The sequence below is a fragment of the Lissotriton vulgaris genome, chromosome 9 (assembly GCF_964263255.1).
Source record: "Lissotriton vulgaris chromosome 9, aLisVul1.2, whole genome shotgun sequence".
Taxonomy (NCBI): Eukaryota; Metazoa; Chordata; class Amphibia; order Caudata; family Salamandridae; genus Lissotriton; species Lissotriton vulgaris.
Window position 1 is genome coordinate 559,121,560 of NC_141697.1, and position 21,098 is coordinate 559,142,657.

At 45.5% G+C, this 21,098-nt stretch overlaps 1 protein-coding gene across 1 annotated transcript in view; it reads left to right on the forward strand.

The window, feature by feature from the left end:
- LOC147691791 (uncharacterized) overlaps positions 1 to 21,098 on the forward strand; it is a 71,947-nt gene that overhangs the window by 31,165 nt on the left and 19,684 nt on the right. The window contains exons 2-3 of the mRNA XM_086936683.1: positions 15,447 to 15,489; positions 17,918 to 17,950. Coding sequence (XP_086792809.1) covers positions 15,447 to 15,489; positions 17,918 to 17,950 — 76 coding nt within the window. The remainder of the gene's footprint in view (positions 1 to 15,446; positions 15,490 to 17,917; positions 17,951 to 21,098) is intronic.

Consider the following 21,098-nt stretch of genomic DNA (forward strand, 5'->3'; position numbering starts at 1 on the left):
AAGTCAAAAAGTCTGGCACGCCCAGTCCTTGGGATCATCTGGACTATCGTTTGGTGGTATACCAGGGCGTATGGCGGAGGCCGGGGGCAGCACTTGTGGTCAGGGAGCAAAATCGGTCACCTAATAGTGTAACTTTTGTATGGTATGCTGTGAACCTTTAATTAAGTTTTAAAAATTCAAGTGCGTACTCCGCTGCTGTCCCACAATCGCCAATCTGCACAAGATCCGACCCACATTCACAAATGCCCTATCACTGACAATGCTGTTTCTCTCCGAAGTTGTGCCTCCGACCCATGTAACTTTTCCTTATCAGCTCACAACAACAGAAAATATATGATTTTCCTTCAGTAGCCTGTTGCCTATTTAGCTTTATGGCAGACGAGCAATTTGAGAATATGGTAATAAAGCCTCAATCACAGAAACAAAGTAGGATGGGCTGTAATTTCAGAGCGCTAATGGGTTACAAACAATATTATGACTGGAAACGATTGATCCATTAAAGGCCTGTAGTATTATTAACAAGCAAACTAGAGCTTATAACACAAAACTACGGAAAGGGGTTGCTGACAGTTTCAGGTTGCTTCAGATGGAATGTGGCCTAGTGGTACTGGCTGGACTGTCCCTTTTGTGGCGTCTGAATTGCATATGGTTGAGTCTGATTTCAAACAGTGGAGACTATAAAAAAGATGGCTTGAAATATGTCCAGAGCATTCACTCGTGGTCCACATTAATTCATCATTTCCACTCATCATTATTTTTCCTTTCATAAGGAAACAAAATATATTCATTGCGCAGTGATGACATTATAGAGAACCTCCCCGCTGACCAACACCACTTTGTCTTTAGCGTCTTTGGACGAAGAAAAGGGACAGATCGCTGTTCTAGTTGAGCAATTCCATCTAAAACGTCGACGAGTTATCAAAATGCCCAATTCTACCGGCATGCACTCTTTCCAATCACCAGACATGTTTTTAAACATGCAAATGGAGCGCCCTCGGACAAGCATGTGAAGTTCTACTCGTCCCTGGGAGCCACACACCAGGCACCACCCACGTTTATGCAGCAGCAGCACGACTACTTTGAAAAGTGTAAATAATGGGACTGACCCCTTCCCAAATCCAATCCATCCCCATCTGCTAATCCCCGTCATAGCCCTTGTCCCAGGTCTTCCATCCTTTTTTCACCCTATATGTATGTGTTGAGTGAACATAAGGCACACATTCCCTAGCGTCAGGCTGTGGCACATGAAGTTTTCCAGAGGACACAGGCAAGCAGCCAAGTGTGCACCAGAGGACAGTACCAATGGGCCCCTGGAGCGCAGGAGACAAGCACGGCGGTTCTGGTAAGTGGTCTGGCAGTGAATTTGTGCAAGTCCTCATGCATATTTCCATGTGCATGTGTACACTGGTGAACACTAATCTCACGCAACGGCTCCCGCGTGCACTGCCCCGGCTGTGAGTGCACAGACTGCTTCACAAACCTTCCATAAAGCCCACGTCACCCGGCAGACGGCAGTGGGAGCAGCAGTCTCTATCGAGAGATCTGATAAGGGGCTGGCTCCCAGCCCGCTGCTGCTAGCCCAACAATAGGTGCACAAACTCCAATTGTAACACAAAGAATTCCTCCTCTATGGCTTTATAGCCCCATCGACTGACTAGCACGGAAAGGAGAACAAGACAGGACAGGCGGATCGGACAAGAAGCACACAGGACGTCAGCAGTTCTTTCATTTAGTTGCTTCCCTGTGAAATGGATCCAAAAAGAACAATCCGGCGAGTGGTGCGCGCCACAGCGAGACATGTGCTTTCATTTATCGTGCCCGTGTCTGGACACAATAATTTAAACCACATGATGGCTGGTGCTCGTAACAGACGCCAATAGGCCATGGGCGGAGCAATGCACCCGCCTTTGGCCAATTGCGTGCTGTCTTTTATAAAAAGACGCACTCAAAGGCCAATAGCCTGGGCCAAACGGAAAAGCACACAAACAAGTGTGTGCGATTCCTAGGTCCGTATCTAAACCCCCTCCAAGAGGTCTCTCGCTGCGCGGGAAATGCTGCGCACTGCAACGCAGGCGCGAGACCTAAAAACGGATGTCCTGTTTGCCTCATTGGGGGTTCAGCATTGCATAAATGCAGAGCACCACAAATACAGAATTTGACTTTGCTCTCACATCAAAAGCATTTTGGGAAATGGTTAAGATAAGTAAGGCCATACAAACTTAACAAACACAAGGAGATGAAAGACTGAGCACTGAAACTTTTCACACACTCACCCCCAGTCACAGATCTGGGTTCAATCCATCATCGTTCTTTAGATCACTTCCCCACCCCAGTTCAGACTCAGACATATGCAAATGAGTCTTGAAGCTGTTCCTCATGGAAACAGTCCAGCCCGAACTACCAAGCCAGGTCTTCCCTGGACCGAAAACAAACATCCTGAGACCAGTTTTGGTGTTTCACCCCTCATCAGCCCAGCTAGCTTGAATCCAGAGGCAAAGTGAGCAAGGGACCCACGTCTGAGCATACTCTGCCAACTTAAGGCAAACAAACACAAGGAAATGATGGACGGAGCAATGTAACTTTTCAGACACTCACCCCCAGTCAAAGATCTGTTTTTTTTTCCCCCGGAGTTTTATATAGCGGGAACTTGACCCGAAGTTATCAGGTATCAGAGCGCTTTACATAAGCACCAGCTGTGTTACACAAGGACACTTTTTTTGTTGTTGTTAGGCACAGGGAGATTTTTCCAGAATCACAGGTTGTTGAACGTCAATGCCGAGACTCGAACCCTGGTCCCCAGATTTGAGATCGACTGCCCTAGCCGTTAGGCCACACCCTCTCCCCAGTTGAATCCATAACGATGGGGTGAATGTTTGACAATGTTCAACATTACGTCCATCATCCTTTTGTGTTGCATTTTCACCCTAAGTGGGAAGGGTATGCCCAAACGTGGGTCCTGTGCTTGCTACGGCACCGGGTTCAAGCTAGCCTGGCTGAAGTGGGGTGATACCCCGAAACAGGTCCCAGGATGCTCATTTTCCAGTCCAGGAAGGACCTGGCCTGGCAGTTTGAGCTGGATTGTTCCCATGGGGAACAGTCAAGGCTGATTTCCATATGGCTGGGTCAAAACTGGAATGGCGTGGATTATACCCAGATCTGTGACTGGGGGGGTGAATGTTTGACAATGTTCATTCCATCCATCATGTTTTTGTGTTGCATACAAACTTAACACACTACTGCTATTTTCCAGCACTAAGCGCACCAGTTTGTTAAGGAATAGCTTTCAAACATTTCAGTCACATCCAGAGAGACTTGAGCCAAACATTTTGCATAGCCTCTGACTGCTAGACTCCATTCTGTGGGGGAGGGACTTAGGAAACTTCAATTAAACTGATCAGCGGAAGCAATAATCAAGAGTACATTCTATCAGTGATATTTCTGGTAGTCCTAGAGCCAAAAACCCATTTGAAAAGTGATGCATATATGTGATTTCAGAATACTTAAATAGTTCACAGACAAAGAAAGTGGCTGACGCCGATTTAACACTAGCAAAACAGAAAGGCTTCGATTTAGGAAGGCATCAGACTTTGTTTATACAGTGGTGCTATATAGTTTTCAACAAACTATCTCAGAATGGACAACCCAGGAAGTAACCAGCTAAGTGGATTATAGACAGTACAATTAGGGGTTCAGCAGAGCTGCTGGTTTACTCTAAACCGTAAACTGTATGCCTCTTTCACCTTCCTTCATCCAGCCATCAGACTGCTAGGCGCTGCATCCCATTACATGAGCACACCTTGGTGGTCCTCACCCATGACATGGAAACACTTCCTACACAGGATCAAAACAAATATCCAGCCACACATCCGGTGTAGCATACTACCCATGTAGGCACGCGATCCAGCGCCCCACATAGTAGTGTACTACATAAATATTGCAATACAATACAATTACTACACTTGTATAGTGCACTCTTACATTTGGCTAGTTTGTATGCACTGAAGAAACACATGTTGGAAAAACCTATTTGTTAGGAAAGAGTCCTTTATCCACCCCTTTCTGCATCACAAATAATGGAATGGATTTCAAAATCTTGCACATTTTATAGCAACTATTCTTAGTTAAAAAAAAATAAAAAGCAGATGTTGCTGCAAACCTGCAGAGTGTGAATACTCTGGTGCCACTTTTGTTTTGCAACAAGGGAATCTCGTTCCATCTTATAAGGTGTGACATAAGGACTGGGAGCCATGGCTGTCATACCAAATACTGCCATGGATTTTCCCTCGGACATGAAATTGTAGACAAAGGAGTAAAAATCAGTATGGTACAATTACTGCGCTGCATTTCTTAAAGTCCGTAGGACTTTCAAAAATTGAAAAAAAACTAGATTTTTTTATTATGAGGGTTAAAGTGCCAAGACACCGATTGGTTGTGTAATGCAGGAAAACTGGTTTGAATAGGGCGTCTGCAAACAAAACATTTTACACAGAACCATTAAGCTGATCTTGCGTTAACATGCATTGTTTTGTTGATTGTAGTGGAAAGGTGACAACATGACTGTTGAGTGATAAACGCGCAGGCTGGGGCATAACAAAATAAAAAAAAGAGAGAGAATACCGGCCTACCAGGCTCTGCAACACAAACATTACACATGGTAACGCAAGGTAAGAATGCTGTGCCAGGCGGCATCAACAGAAGGCTGCCGGGGTCGGGCCCATCCCTCGGGCCGCAGCTGTCCGAGCTCCCTGACAGGAGCTGGGTGCGCAGTTGTGGTCATCAGTCCATGATACGAGGCAAACATGTGACGTTTAGGTTTCGTTCTGAGCAGGTGGAGACATCAAAATGAACATTACGCGTCAGCTGAATGTTGGAGTTGTGAGTGCCGGACAACCCAGACACCTCACCTGGTGCGGACATTTGTTGCCCACGCGGACTTTGATAACCCCCTGGCTGAGAAAGAAGACTGGGATACACCACTGCTCCATCAACCGGACAGATCTGAGCTGATTTTACGCAGACAGGAAGCATTGTGTTGTCCTAGGCGATCACGTTGAATGGGGCCTTTGGGAGTTGTCGAGCCTTTTTGTGTTTGAGGCAGTGCTAAATGAGCACAGAAGACAGAGGCACTTCAAATCTGCCCTTGTGTTGTAAACAAACAAATTCCTCATGAACGCTGCCGGGAAAATACGTGATGTGAAAGATGCTGGGTGGTGCTCCCATAACAGAATATGTTACCCGTCAGGTCCATGTGGAATTTCTTCATGTTGCTCGCTGTATCAACAGAGAAGTTTGTCTCTTCACAGCACACAGTACCTATGATGTGAATGAACGGCACGTTGCCAGTGGCTTCGTTTACTTCAGCATAGTTTGTAGACTGTGTGGAAGAGGCATTTTCGAAACTCAACTGTCAGGTAGACATATGGGCGGACGACTGTAAGTAAGATCTGTTATTGTTCCACACAGATATCTGCGTGAAAATTAAGCGTCACACAAAATAAGTAATTCTATTCAGGGATAACGTCTTTAACTGAATATTTACACGTTCCCATCCAGTATCCAGTATCGACCATTGAGAAAAAAGAAGAACAACAAAAACCTATATTTCTGACAATTTGGTACTAATTAAACAAGTAAGCAACAAAAACAGTAATGCACGAATGCACCACAGAGGAGCGGGGAGGGAACACGACAGCGGCGGTGATACGTACGTGCGCTGCTGCGCGTGCTAGACACGGACGTGAATGGGCGTTGCAAAGGCGGGACATGCGCCCGCCTTTGCTCAAGCACGTGGCTTTAAAAAAAAAAACACGCTAAAGCCAATGGTGGGCGGAGAAAGCCTGATCACACTCACAAGCGTGTGAGCAGCTTTCAGAACCCCATACAAAAGGACTCTCGCTGCGCGAGCACTGCTGTGCATTGCAACGCAGGCGCAAGCCCTAAAAAATGGAATTCCAAAATTGAAACTTTTAAATATTTTTTTTGAAATGTTAAAATGCTCGCAATACCGATGTATTTTAAATAATCAATATCGTATTATTAAAAGATGTGAAAATGCTCGCCATGCAGATGTATTTTAAATAATTAATATCACATTATTGCCCTTAACATACATATTTGACTTGAATGTTTAATTTTGTGCAAACAGATTAATTATCTTTTGATGAGCTGGACTCGACGACTAAATGACAGTCTAGGAGTTACACTTGACAATATCCTAACTAGATGCTCCAAAAGTCTATGAATTAGTACGCAATTTGTAACTGGCAAAATGCGTTCAAATCCAGTTCAATCTTATTCACTCCCATTCAGAAATGTCGGAAGTGATGGACAGTTCGGCCATGGCGAAAATGTATTTCAAAGAAAGGGGTAGTGAGAGGTAAAAGATTCACTTAGACACTGACTGTGGGGAGTCTTGGATTGCACTGGAGAAGCAAACTCCAACAAGCATTTGCAATGCAATAGCTTAAACTCGTGTATATGTGAGACCAATTTCATTGCAAATACTTGTTTCCTATTTCTTTACATGCTAAAAGCGGCCCCCCACCATTTGCTTTACTTTTTCATTACTTTTGTTACAATCTCAGCACTGGTGCGGGTGCTACGATTGCATCAAAAGTAAAGAAATAGAAAAGCACCTTTTTTTTATATTCTTACTTTTGATGCAATCGTGGCACCCGCTCCAAGATTGTAACAAAAGTAATGAAAATGAAAAGAAATAGTGGGCAGCCGCTTTTAGCATGTAAAGAAATAGGAAACAAAGGGACTTTTGAAACGTGTGCAGCAGCGGAGCAAAAAAATAAATAATGAGGAACTTTTGAAAGGTGCGTGTAACAGCAGCCTCCCATGAGTGGTGTGCGCCGAAGTAAAAATAAAAACAAGCGCGCGCCTCGCGCTGCAGCGGAAGAGAGAGGCCGTGCGCTGGAGAGAGCAGTCTGCTCTTTTTACAAAGCACATACTCGTGCTTGTGGCACGCCGCTGCACACTCCCTCAACGCGTATGCCGCCACAAGCACGAGTATGTGCTTTGTAAAAAGAGCTGTTCGACAGCTAAAGGTCTTCTATGCAGTGCATGCGCACTGCGTAGGAGAGACCTAATCAGGAGGACACAAACATAAAGCTCACGAGGAACTCAATGGCAGTGTACACACCAATGGGCCGAATACTGTGCCTGACAGGATTCAGAAAATAGGCAAGGTAAACAAGTTGGGAATATCCCAATGATTAGAACATACACTTTACTGTAATGTTCAACACACATTTAAGCTTAATTTAATGGGTGTCATATGAGTCTCATTCATCTCCCCTCTCGACTGATATGGTCTAGGCTGCTTCTCACACTAGCACCCCAGGCAGCTAATGGTTGGTCCAACACCCTTACAGAATCTCGTTCTCACATCAGGTATCATCTGCCAATTATGTCCATGATTTGGGAAATGTGTATATGGAGCAAAAGTGCTGCGGAGTGTCAGTGAGGAACCTATCTGGTTACACCATTGCCTGACCTTGTATGACTGGGGTGGGCTCAGTGATGTGCCCATCTCCCGTCAACCAGTCCTCGGTCTCTGAGATTGTGAGCGCCTCTTCCTTGTCCTCCTCACGGGGAGCGTTGTGGGGGGTGGTCTCCGTGTCTCTGTCTCGTGGCATTCTCCTTGCTCAGCTGGCCACAGTTGTCGGCCCTCTGTTACCCATTCCCAGACCTGTTCGGTAGTATCAAAGAAGTAGATGGAAGACTGAAAAATAACCTTGAGGTGTGCCGGGAACAGAAGCATATAAAGGAGGTTGAGGGAACAAAGTTTTTGTTCCACCTCCTCAAAGGATCGTCGCCGTTGTTACACCACGCTTGTTGTGGTCCTCATGCAGGCTTGCGCCACGGTATTGAAAATTGAGAATACGTAGTATCACCAGCTGAAGTGAAGCGCCGGTCGGGGGCCTTTGAGTAAGGGACCAATGAACCCTCTCAATGACAAACATGTTGCGCCTTCTCAATAACAAACATGTTGGAGAGCTTGTCTGCAAGGACCCAGGATCGGAACCAGGCTTCCAGAGTTTCTACATGGGTGGAGCTCTCTAAGGTCTTGGGAAGTCCAACTAGGTGCAGATTGTTACACCTTGAGCGGTTTTCGGCATCTTCTGTCCTTGCGTCAAGTGTCGCAACTGATGACATTAACTTGGATACCTTGTGTTTGAGTATGGTGACTTCATCTTCAGTTGTAGAGATACTAATCTCAGTTTCAGTCACTCTTTCTGCTACTTTACGTAAGTCCTGCCTGCGCAGTGAGAAGTCAACCGGAGACCATCAACTTTATGCTCCACGCCTCCCTCGAGTCTTGAATTGCCTTAAGGATCGTGCTCCGATCATCACGAAGGAAGGTGCGGGTGAGGACAAATTGGCCTCCACAGCCTCTCTATTATCCAAATGGGGGACAGTGCATTGATGTGGGTAGAGGAGGCTAACTGTGGCCCATCGCCACTTGGTTGCCAGTAAGGGACGGCAGAAAACACGAATGTTGGGGTCAGGCTCACTTGCCACATGGCAGCATGAGCAGCCCATGCATGGGGACCCCACCCCAACATCTGGTGGTGGTCTCAGCACTGTGGCTATGTCTTCAGACAGGTGTCAACCCCGACTTCAGTGTAAGTGAAATCAAGCCCATCAACCTGCTTGCCCGAAGGCAGCACATGCAGTCAGTGGGGTTTGGTGCAAAGCCCAGAGGATGAGGATGTCACAAGTCAGTGCACAGCACTGGCAGCTCGTTCTAAGCCCTCTGTAGCAACCATTGGTCTCCAATGATGTATGAGTCCTGCTGAAACTGTACCTCCCCAAGAAGCACAGTGTCTCAGAACAGATTAGTGCATCAAGTTGTCATCCACCAGTGCAGGTTCATGTGCAGGGAGGCATAAGTGCCAGGCTCCTGCAAAATGTAACCTGTTCTAACTTGTAAAATCAGGGCATCCAACTGATCTTATAAAATGCTTAACTTCTTCAGCAGCCATGGATCATATACAGTAACACTTTCCACTTTTGTGTTTTTTTTACACTCAACTTACAATGTAAAAAAATTACATGTCTCGGAAGGAAGCATTGTGGTGAGTGGAAACACAGAAATGGCTGAAGTTGTCACACAATCCTCAATCATACTCAAAGCCTCAGCACTAGTGCTAAGGCTTTGGGGTATGGTGCTGGATTGAGGATTGTGTGCCATCCCCTTGTGCCATTCCACATTCTCAGTCCACGCTTTGCTCTTGCACCAGTCCGATTGTTGCAGATGGAATTAAATAGGCATCTAGTCCTATGGAAATAGCAGGTATTCTGTGGGTTCCTTTGTAGTAATATGTGTATATTCATGAGAGTTGTGTAATTTGTATCGGTGCAGAGTAAGAGGTGTGTTCGTGTAAGTTCTGGATGATGGTGAATAGTGTGAGTGAGTGCAGCATGAGTGGTGCGAGTGAAGGGTGAAAAATATGCCAATGTGAGTGTTGGGTTAGCTGCATGAATGCGATGTGAGGGCCAATGTGAGGGTTAAGTGAGAGGAGTGAGTGCAGAGTGGTGTGAGCCATGTAAATGCAGGGCGAGTGGTGTGCCTGTGTGTGGTGCAAGGTGAGCAGCGAGAGTAAAGAGTCATCTGTGAGAGTGACTGGTGAGTGCATGGAGAGAGGAGTTAGTGCAGAGTGAATGGTGTGTCCTTCTGAGTTCCGGCAGACTATTGTCCATGTGTGCAAGCTGGATGGACATAGTGCCCATATGAATGCAGGCTTGTCGGTGTGATTGCAGGGTGCGAGGAGGTAGTGCAGGGTGAGTGGTGTGACTCCAGGGTGAGTACTTTGTTTGTTTGTGTGGTGTGAGTGCAGGGTGAGTGCTGTGCCCATGTGAGTGAAGGATGAGCTGTGTGAGTGACAGGAGGGCCTATGAATGCACAGTGAGAGATTAGGGTGAGAGAAGTGACTGCAGGGTGAGTGATGTGACAGATGAACTTGGATGTGAGTGAAAGTGCAGAGTGGGAGGAACGAATGTATGGTGAGTGATGTTCTTGTTTGAGTGAGATTTCAGAGTGAGACGTGCAAGTGACAGGTGAGTGAAGTATCACATAAGTGCAGGGTGAGTAGTGTGCTCATGTAAGTGCAGGGTGAAAAGCATAAGTGCATGGTGACTAGTGTGAGTGCAGTGTAAGAACTGTGAGTGCAGGGTGAGCTGAGTGCTAATGCGACCACAGGGTAAGTGGAGGGAGAATGGCATACATTCAAGGCGAGGGGCATAAATGCAGTGTGGTCACTGTGAGTGCAGAGTGAACGGTGTTTTCATGTGAGTGCAGAGTAGGAGGAGGATGAAGATTGTAAGTGCAATGTGATTGTTGTGACTGTACGGTGAGTGGTAAAAGTTACAAGTGAGTGTAGTGTCATGTGCATGCAGGGTCAGTGATGTGTTTGTGTGAGTGCAGAGTAGGAAGAAGGGGAATCACGTGAGTGCATGTTGAGCAGTGGGAGTGCAGTGTGATCACTGTGAGTGTAGGGTGAGCGTGAAAGTAAAGTGGGAGCGGTGCGAATCAGGAGTGAGTTGTTTAAATAGAGGATGCATTCCCAGACACCTGGAGTATTTCGGCATTGTACTGACTGCTGGCGTAGGGTTTCAGATATAAGTTAAACTAGTACAATATGCCTTGTGGATAGTAAAAAGGTGATTTTTTCTTAGTGGGCAGATTTCACACAGGTCCATAGGAAGGATAAAGATACTTGCCATAATAAGTCGCGATCGTACGCCCGCAGCTCCTTCCTCCAGATCGCTCTTAACAAGGCTTGTGTGTCTTCCATGGACTGTATCAACATCCAGTACCATTCTGATACCTCTTTTCGCACAGGGGGATGCAAGGAAATTTGGGATTCCCAAAACAAACTATCCATTCCCCCTTTTCTTGGCATTTTGGCCCAACTTAATAATTGATAATATTTGAATTTAGAGCCAGATCCCTCTGAAATCTCCTGCATTCTTTGCCAAGGGATTAATTCTGCACCTTCTAAGAGTTGATTCCATCTGAGAATTCCTCTTTCTTTCATAGGTACTGCAAGCAAATCTTGTAAACAGACTGGTGTACCAGGTGATTTCCAGTTGGGTGCATAATGTCTACAATACGGTATCTGTAGCAAAACTCTTATTTGATGCCAAATTTTGATGCCACCTCAGGGATTGGCAAAAATGGGGTCCCAAGCTGTCCAAAGTGCAGAGAATTAAATGCAGATGAAGCACACATGTTCTGACAGTGTCCCTCCATCCAGATCTTTTGGCAGAAAGTGGGTACGACGCTTTTGGGAATTGCAGGACAAGAAATTAAGGTGAGCCTGGCATTGGTTATTTTTGGGGTAACACCGGTTGAGGAGAGCAATAGGATACTGTCTAAAGCATGTAAAGCTCTTATTTTTATTTTAGTTCTTTTGGCGTGTAGAGACTTGCGTATTAAATGGATTCTACCGAATCCTCCTCTCGAAAGAGAATGGGTAAACTCGGTACAAAGCATAGCTAAACTGGACCAAGCAACACAGAACACGAAAATAATAAAACTTTGGAGCTTGTAGGATAACTGGTATAAGGTAGCCTATCCCTAATTTACAAAGCCACTTTCTTCTTTTTTTTTATTTTCTCTTATTAAAGGATTAACATTTTTAACATTTTCCAATCTGCTTTATTATGGTTTATTCTTGGTCCAATGATTATCAATCAGAAATACAGGTTTTTTGAGATCACAGGGGATTGCTAAATTATGAATAGCATTCTTTCTGGGGCATAATCTGTAAGTGCCTGTATAATTGGAGTAAAAAGTTTGGCGGTACAGTATCGGGAACCCAGGATTTGACCCACCCCCTTCTTTCATGGAGGGACCGGGTATCTCCCTTTATTGAATCGAGGCTGTCCAAATCTTTTTTTATCTCCACTTATATATTAATTTGACAAAAGAGAAGGAAGAAAAAAAAGGAAGAAAAATTAAACTAGTGCTATTATGGCATCAATCAGGGATGGAGGGTGGCGGAAATAAATAATTTGCTGATCCTGCAACAAATATTCACTCTTGTGATTAGGATTGCCAGCTTATCAGATTTTTACCGGCACCAACGGTATTTTGATGTCACAGCCAGTACAAAAAAGCAAAATCGCCTAAAGCCGGGTTTTTTTAGTATTGATCGGTGCATACTTCAAACACCAAATATAAAAAGAAAGCCCTTTTAGATGTGTTCTAGGGCTGCATTAATTATCAATGACTAATAATTGAAGGAAACAAACACAAAAAAGTCATGTTACAAATGAATACACACCATTTTATTTGCAGCCCTTTTGAGTGTCAAGGGGAGGCCTTAGCAGACTCTTTAAACAACAAATGACCGGTATTTTTCTTTTTGAAAGTTGGCACCCCTACTCGTGAGATGCCTTTTCACTAAATGCATTCTGCCACTGTGGCAGTAAAAATAAAATGTAAGGAGTAGACAGAGTGGGGACCCTGGGGGTACTGAAACCATGGAAAAAAGCAAAGCTTTGTTAACCAGTTCACAAAAGGCATGTAAATAGTCTTTCAATACCTGTGAAAAACTCAGGTGTATAGGAAATAAAATTTCAGACACTGCCCGGCTGATGCCACAGCGGATTGAGCTGCAGCAGTCTGGGCTGAGACACAACGGGGGAGGGGGCAAAAGCCTTTTTAGCCATATGAGCGTGCACACCTGACTTAAGCCATTGTAGCACTGAAGTCGTTTTTAAATTTTTTTTTTATCAATCTTGCAAAATATGTATACAACCAAAGAGAAGAATCAAGAAACAAGCTACATAAAGAGGCATAGGGTATGCGTGTAAATTAGATCTCCATCAATCCCTGCAATAGTTGAAAGAAATGTTGTAAGCAACAGAACCTGGTCATCCCCTGGTGGAATGGAAGCATACATCTGTCTGTTGATGTTAGAGGGCAGGATCTTCATACAAGAGTCTGAGGCCATTCAGGTAGGAGGTAAGGGCCAGATGTAGGTCGGCAAATACCGGTCGGTAACTGCCGATTTCGGCCGTTACCGACCGGTATTTACAAATGGAGATGTGTAGGGGCCTTAAAATTTACAGATTCTGTATATTTACCGAATCGGTAAAGTTACCGATTCGGTAAAATACCGATTCTGTAAATTTACCGAATCGGTAAATCAATATGTAGGTGGCACAGAAAACAGTGCCACAGGCCCTTACCGATTCGATATTTGCCATTTAATTCTATTGGATGGTAAATAACGAATACCTGTTTACATGCACATCTGTGCATGTACACCTGTGCCATGTGGCACACAGACATGCCCTAAGGGCATGTCTGTGTGTCACATGGCACGCAAGTCAAAATCAGGGGTGCAACAGGGTGTCAAAGTGACACCCTGTCACCCTTGCAAAATCGGTAATTTTACTGAATCGGTATTTACCGATTCAGTATTTACCGATTCGGTAATTGACATTGATTCCTATGGGCCTACAGGCCCATAGGAATCAATGGCAATTACAGATTCGGTAATTACCGAATCTTACTGATTTGGTATTTTTACCGAATTTTTTACCTACATAGCAATTACCGAATAGTAAATACCGAATTGGTAAAATTCGGTATTTACCCTTCGGTAATTTGCTATTACCTACATCTAGGCCTAAGGGCCAGATGTAGGTGTCAAAATACCGGTCGGAAAAGGCCGAAAATACCGATTTTCGGCCGTTTCCGACCGGTATTTGGACATTGGTATGTAGGGGCCTTAAAAACATACCGATTCGGTAATTTTACCGATTTGGTAATTACCGAATCAGTAATTTTACCGATTCGGTAAAGTTACCGTATCGGAAAAATTACTGATCGGTAAAATTACCGAATCGGTATTTTCTTATGTAGGTAGCACTGTTTACAGTGCTACAGGCCTTCAGAATTCGTTATTTTACCACCCAATACAATTGGGTGGTAAAATACCGAATTCAGGTGTACATGCACATCTGTGCATGTACACATGTGCCATGTGACACACAGACATGCCCTTAGGGCATGTATGTATGCCACATGTCACACAAGCCTGTACTTGGGGTGCTAGAGGGTGTCAAAGTGACACCCCCTGCACCCTTGCAGGATTCGGTATTTACCGATTCGGTAAATACCGAATCAGTATTTCCCATTGATTCCTATGGGCTTCAAGGCCCATAGGAATCAATGGGCAATACCGATTCGGTAAAAATTACCGAATTTTTACCTACATCTCATTTACCGATTCATAAATACCGAATCGGTAAAATTCGGTATTTAAGAATCGGTAAATGAGATTTACCTACATCTGGCCCCTAGTTATTTATTTCATGTTAGGCCTTTAGGTTACAGCAACATCAGGTATCCATCATCCCTCCAACTATCCCTATCTCTGAGCTCCACCGCCACATCACACCAACGTTCTACTACACAATTCACTCTCAGCATTCCAGACACCAGGTCAGACTAACTGGGAATGCGGACACTTAGGAAATGACACTACCTTTTAGTGCAGGACAATAGTACACATTTAGGGCGCCATCACATGCCCTGGTGATATGGCTTGTAACTCTGCCCTCTGGAGTTTCCGATTTCGGGTGTCCCAGTACCTTCCAGGGCAGAGTCCCTGGTCAATTATGAGTGGAACTAAGAATCCCCTTAGAAATGAGAAATTGCTTGCGTAATTGTTAATTATGGGTGCTATTCCTTGTAGTTCCTCATTTCCCCCCCGAAGTTTTATTTAGAGATTTTGGCTGTCACAGCGGCTAAAGTCTTCGACTAAAACGTGCCGGTCCGAGCTAAATGAGCAGGTGGTTTGACAAAGGCACATGTGTCCTAGTGAGAGAAGCAAGGATTAGGGCCTCCTGTAGCCCTATAGTCTGTGCTAAATTTGTAAAAGAATAAGTGCCGGGGCTCTCTGCAGCATGCACCACACATTGCCCCTGCCAGATGCCAATGACAGTACAAACACAGCTACTAACCATCACACTCTTACAAGGGTGACAATTCATACTAATTCAGACCCCCAAAGCTATAAGAATTGCTTGGCAGGCAGGCATTAGTCACTGTATATGTAAATTGAACTAATAAATGACTGTAGTTCTGCTCATCCCGAAATTAGTCAGTCTGTGCCACCTTGTGGCAGACTGTCATAAGCGCCTGTGCTGGCAATTAGGTGCCGGTGCCGAGCACCGGAAACAACTGGCGCAAATTAAGCACTGCCTATAGTGCCAAACACATTGTTGAAAAAGATCCATAGACTTGAAAAGAGACATTTACAGTAACTGGGATTAGACCAAATTAGAGTTGTTTCCTCCTAGGAGGTATGCCAGAGGGACCAGGAGAGTCATATCTGCAATCTGCATATTTTACGCATGTGGACGCACTGAACGAGTTTCCTCCTCAACAAGACTTTAATTGTTTCTCTTTATTTTAGGATCCATCTCTTTGCACCTGCACCTGTATCTTTCGGTTCTGCAGTAAGTGCCTGATTCATCTTCCTATTATTTTCTTTTTCTTATGTTGTAATGTCTCCTCATTGAGGGTTCGCTGTTTGTGAGTGTCACTCAGGTCTGGCTTTAGGGCGGGGCGACTGGTGCAGCCGCACTGAGCGCAGACCTGGAGTGGCAGTTTTGACTCTCCATGGAGTAGCTCAGAGGGTTAATATGCCTGCTGCAAAGAACAGGTCTGTATTTTATGTGGATAGCTGAGTGTGTTAGTAAAGCCAGCTTTTGGCAGCGCTTTAAAACAGTGAAATGTATTTGAGAGAGAGGTTATGGCGAGATGAGTGGCACTTTTGTAGGGCGGTATTGAGGGAATCCATGAAGGAGGTCATATATGGGGCGCCAAAAAGGAATTTTGCACTGGGTACCACCAGTGCTAAAGCCGGCCCTGGTGTCACTTGGTGGCTCACGGACCATGGATAGCATGGGTGGCAGGATCCAGTACCTCTGTGCCCCTCACATAGTCACCAACCATCTGCCTTGTGCTGGCTCTAGGGGTAGAAAGCCTCATCCAGGCAGCTAGGCCAAGTTCAGGTTCCATGGTCGAACTTCACTCTCTTGAGCCTTATGGAATTTGGGTAGAGCAGAAACTGGTGAAACAAGAGGCAAAACATGGTGGCCGGCACTCGCGGCGGAGGTCCCAGTCGTTGGGGGCGTCTCCGCCCTATGGCCGGAATCAGCACTGCGCATGCGGAGGCCCTTTGTGAATCAGGCCGGCGGTGTAGTACTCCTTTCTCTCGCCTTCTCATTTTGGCTATTTTGGCATAATACTCCCACAAAGCGACCAGTCACAGTGGAGTAGCAAGGTTGCAGAATCGTAATGCAAGAAAAGAAAATGCTCCCAAATTCCTTATGTTTAGAAAACATCAGTGGACCCCTCACACCCCTGGAGATGGGTGCCACTGCACCTGCTGCACTGTTGATAGGAGCTCCCGTGATTAGATTGTTCTATTAGCAGAGCATAACAAATTGGATTTGCCATCAGCTAGCTTTCTTAATGAAGGTAAAATCAACTAGACCACAATGTAAATAAAAACAGTGAAAGTAAAGCAGGGAGTGAAGAAAATGAGAATAGGGTAAAATTCGGGAACAGAAAGGCAAACAGGAACAAATACACCCAAAGGTGTAACTGCCTGCATGGAGGACAAACGTCTTCCCGATGCTGAACACTGATGTCAGGAAGTTGCAGTACACTTTTAAGTAGGCTCTATGTTGTAATCTCGATTTTAAGACCCAAGAAAGCTTTACCACAGTTAATTATTTTTTTATTTGTATCACTAGTGCTCCTCTGTTTTTTCATGCTGGGAGGGCTACTTGACCCCACCTTTCCTCTACCCTCCCAACGTTAGTCTGCAGGTAAACCCTGCCCCTGTCCACTAAGCCAAACCATAGTATCCATTCACACCAATACACCTGAATGGAAATAATTTGCATAGTAAGTGGTTCCCCTAACATCTGGCATGGATCTGACCTTCATGGACCTACACCTGGCAATCCTGCCCATGAGATAAGCAGAGTAAGAGAGCCCTGTGGGGCAATCAGCATGTGCTTTATAAGTCCTCCAGCAGTGAACCCCTGGCTACTTGCTTCCAGGCACTGAATTCGCCTCCTCCATCTGGTGCTGGCTTCTGACATCCCTGAATCAGAAGAAGGTGGTTTGGGTGCTGTCAGAGTGTCCAGGCGTATTGTCCATGGGCTTGACTCCTCAAATGACATTCCTTAGACAAAAAGGCAACCGCCCAAATCCCTGAATAAAAATCTGCTCAAAGGACTAAGGAGCTGATTTAGAGTTTGGTAGATGGGTTACTCCGTCACAAACGTGACTGATATCTCGTCTGCCTTATTACAAGGGGGACAAACAATCTGTCTTATTACAAGGGCCATAGACTATCTGTCTTATTACAAGAGCCATGACTATAAGGCACTTGTAATAAGGCACATGGGATATCCTTCACATTTGTGATGGAGTAAACAAGCCGCCAAATTCTAAATCATGCCCTACAAATGTAAGTAATGTCTCCCATGGCTTTCACACACTGGTACGGGAGACAGAATGGTGAATGGACGACTGTGGCATGGATGGTTTGAAGACTGGCTCTCAGCCTCTACGTAAAACGCCTGACTTGCAGACAAAGGGGGTTATATAGAGTTTGGTAGATGCAGGCCAAGTGCCAACACTGGTGGATGTCTCACCCTTCTTATTTAGAATGTATTCAGCCTTGTCATTGATGCCTCTGTATATTCTGCACATACAGCACCCAATCCCTGTTGTCTCACTGAGCAGGATTTGCATGTCTTCCCAGTAAATATGTCTCCTCTACCAAAAGCCACACCTTCTTTTGGCCTGTAATTGATCTTGATAGTTTTGTGGTGCTCGCTCATGATATGTTCTTCTCTCTTTCAGTGTGGATGCTTGGCTTCTCACAGATTTTAGTAGGTAAGACACAAGGCACCATCCTCCCCTGCTTCTACATCTGCCATGCCCTCCTTGACCAGACCAGGTGGCTCTCCTGTCCGGTTGTTTTACATTCTCCATTTTGACTCATCGCTCCCCTCTAACTCTCTTCTAACTGCCTTCATTTTTAAGCCTGGCATCAATCAAGAACTTTTAATTTTACTAAAATGATATGTATGATTTATTTTGCAGATGCTTCTCTCCATCCACTGGTGTGATGTCATTAACATTTTTCTTCAGCCTTCTGCAGCATGCAGAAAGTTAAAATGGTGCCAGCAGGGGTTTTATTTGGAAGATAAATCAACAGATTCCAGACTAGAGTCTATTCTCTATATATCAGTCTGTTTGAGCAACTTTGATATCTGATTTCTATTGTGTATATCAGTCTAACAATTAGACAAAGGAAAATGAAGCAACACGGGAAGTCTGTTTTATCAAAAAAGTGATTTCTTTTATATATATTTTTCAAAAGTTCAAAGGGTACATTTCAATAGTTAAAAAACTGATCACGATGCATTCAAATGAAAGAGGAACTCACAAATTATTCCTAAAGTTCATCTGAACATAAAGTCCAAACCAATCTAATCAATCAAAATAACAAGTGACACCCATTTTTCTTAAAATAAAGGTCGCTTGTACAGTTAAAGAATAGATGAAGAAATGGACTTGGTAGTCACTTGTTATTTTGATTGATTAGATCGTGATCAGTTTTTTAACTGTTGAAATGTACCCTTTCACTGCTGACGCAACAAAGACCATCTGGCAGCCACCAAAGCCCCAGTGGACATAGCTGAAGCCTGAATGATGTCCAAAGAAATGTCCGCCAGCAGCTTAGCCTGTTCTTCCAGGGCCGCCAACAGCTCTGAACACTCCGAACTTTCCTGCAAAGTCAGGGCGCACTTGTCAAAATTCTACACTGGAGACTGTGCTTAGTATGCAGAAAACAGACGACCTCAAAACCAAATTTACCGCAGCAAAAGCTTTCTTAAGGCCTGAATCTACCTTCTTGTCAGTGGCATCAGCCGGGGCACAGTCTTCCGGGTTAATGGCAGTTTTTCCAATCAATGTAGCCATAATGGAATCCAAATGCACAGAATGGGGCAAAGGGTCATCCCCCTCCACCAAGTACATTTTCTGGAGAAAGAGAGGGGCCTGGACCTTGTCCACCTCCTTCCACTCTTGCATAGCCATCTCTCGTACCGGGCCCTAAAAAGGCATGCCCAACCTAGAGGGTCTCACATACTGAGAGAAAAAGCCCCACTCTCCTCATCATGCTGGAAGGCAGAAAACCTCAAGTTGTCTGGGACATGTGCCAAAATGTCCGACATCTCCTTCCTGGAGACATACTTCCGACCAGAGGAGGTGGAAGGGCCTCCCCCTCTTCCCCAGAACTCATCCCCAGTCAACTGATCTTGGTTTAGAGAAGTGTGGCTCAATGATTAGAGCGGCAGACCCTGATGCAGAGGTCTAGCCCGGGACCAGTGTTCAATTCCCCGCCTCGCGGGTCTTGGGCTCAAAATTCCCGGGCCTGATCATTCTCGCCTCGGTGCCTATTCTAATCATAGAGTCCCACTCTGCAACTCTGGGCAATAGCTTGCTTAATCTCCACAACGGCCCCCACAACGCTAAGGATGCCTGGCCTCCACCTTGGGGGTGCCCAGGAGTGGACGCCTCACAGGGAAAGCCAGGACGGGTTCCACAGCGGTATTCGTACAAGCGCCTTGAGACCCTTGCGGGTGAGTAGTGCGCTATACAAGTATCAATTTACAATCCATCATCATTCTTTAGCTCACTCCACCACCACGGTTCAGACATGGCCATATGCAAATTAGTCTGTCCCTGTGCCTCATGAGAACAGTCCAGCCTGAATTGCCAAGCCATGTCTTCCCTGGACCGGAAACAAGCATCCTGGGACCGGTTTCAAAGCCATTCTTATAGCATTTGGGGCCTGGAAAAACTGAATTGACAGACTTGTAGGAGTTTGATGGTTAGTAGTTGTGTTGGTACCACCATTGCAAGCACTGGCAAGGGCAAATGGTGGTGTAAGTTCCAGTGATCTCCTGAGTAGGGCCATGGAACTATTTTGTTTTTCAAATTAAGCCCTGCCTGGACAGTTGTTACCGGAAAGAGGTTAACACCCCATTCACGAACCAGCACCTGGGTGAACTACCAGGTGTGGATTATCAGCCCAAGTGGCTGGCAAAAACTACAGATTCAGCATGCAGATGATGTCACCAAGAACAAGAATCAATACTTGACGTCATATGCATTTGTCAGGCACTCCTACCTGAATGTAAACTCTTGTTTCCCCCACTTTAATTCCCTAGAAGTGCACAGTTGTAGACAAGCCATCATGGAGTGCTCCAACGGCACGGCTCGAGTCGGGGTACCACGCGGGTGGACGGCATCCCCCCACTTATTTTACCGGGAGCTCGATAACTGGAGCAAACGGAGCTACACATTCACTCTTTGGCCTCCCTGGGGCGAGATCGGAACCCATTCAGAACGCTGCTCACCTGCTGGCTTCTCTGATGCAATCGCATCTAACGGGTGAGCAAGGGCAGGCAATGAGTCTGATGGTGCAAGCCACCTTTCATGACGTCACTTCCTGTCATGACGTCAGTGCCCCCCCCACTTCTTTTTTTAGGACTTGTGCCCTGTGCAACGGGAACAACATCAGGCTTAACTCCCAGGTAATTACATTACCAGTGATCGTGGCAAAAAGACTCCCGTCGACCAGTGCTGTAATAAAACTTGAGGGGGCCTCCATGCAAAGTACTTTGAGGGGACCCACAATACCCCCTACTGCACCGCTGGGGCTAATGTGGTACTCCACTGCTGTTGACACCTGAGTCAATCAATTAACCAATCAAGTCGTATTTCTAGAGCGAAACTTGTCACCCAGGAGGGTATCCAGGCGCTATCTGCTGGTCTTAGTTGAAAAGCCAGGTCTTGAGCCCCTTCTTGAATTCGGTCAGTGAGGGTGAAGTGCGGAGGTGGAGGGGCAGGGTGTTCCAGGTTCTGGCGGTGAGGTAGGCGAGGGAGCGTCCTCTGGAGCAGCTACGGCGTATGAGTGGTATCTCTGCGAGGGCGAGGTGTGTTGAGGGGAGGTTCCTGTGTGGCTGGTGGA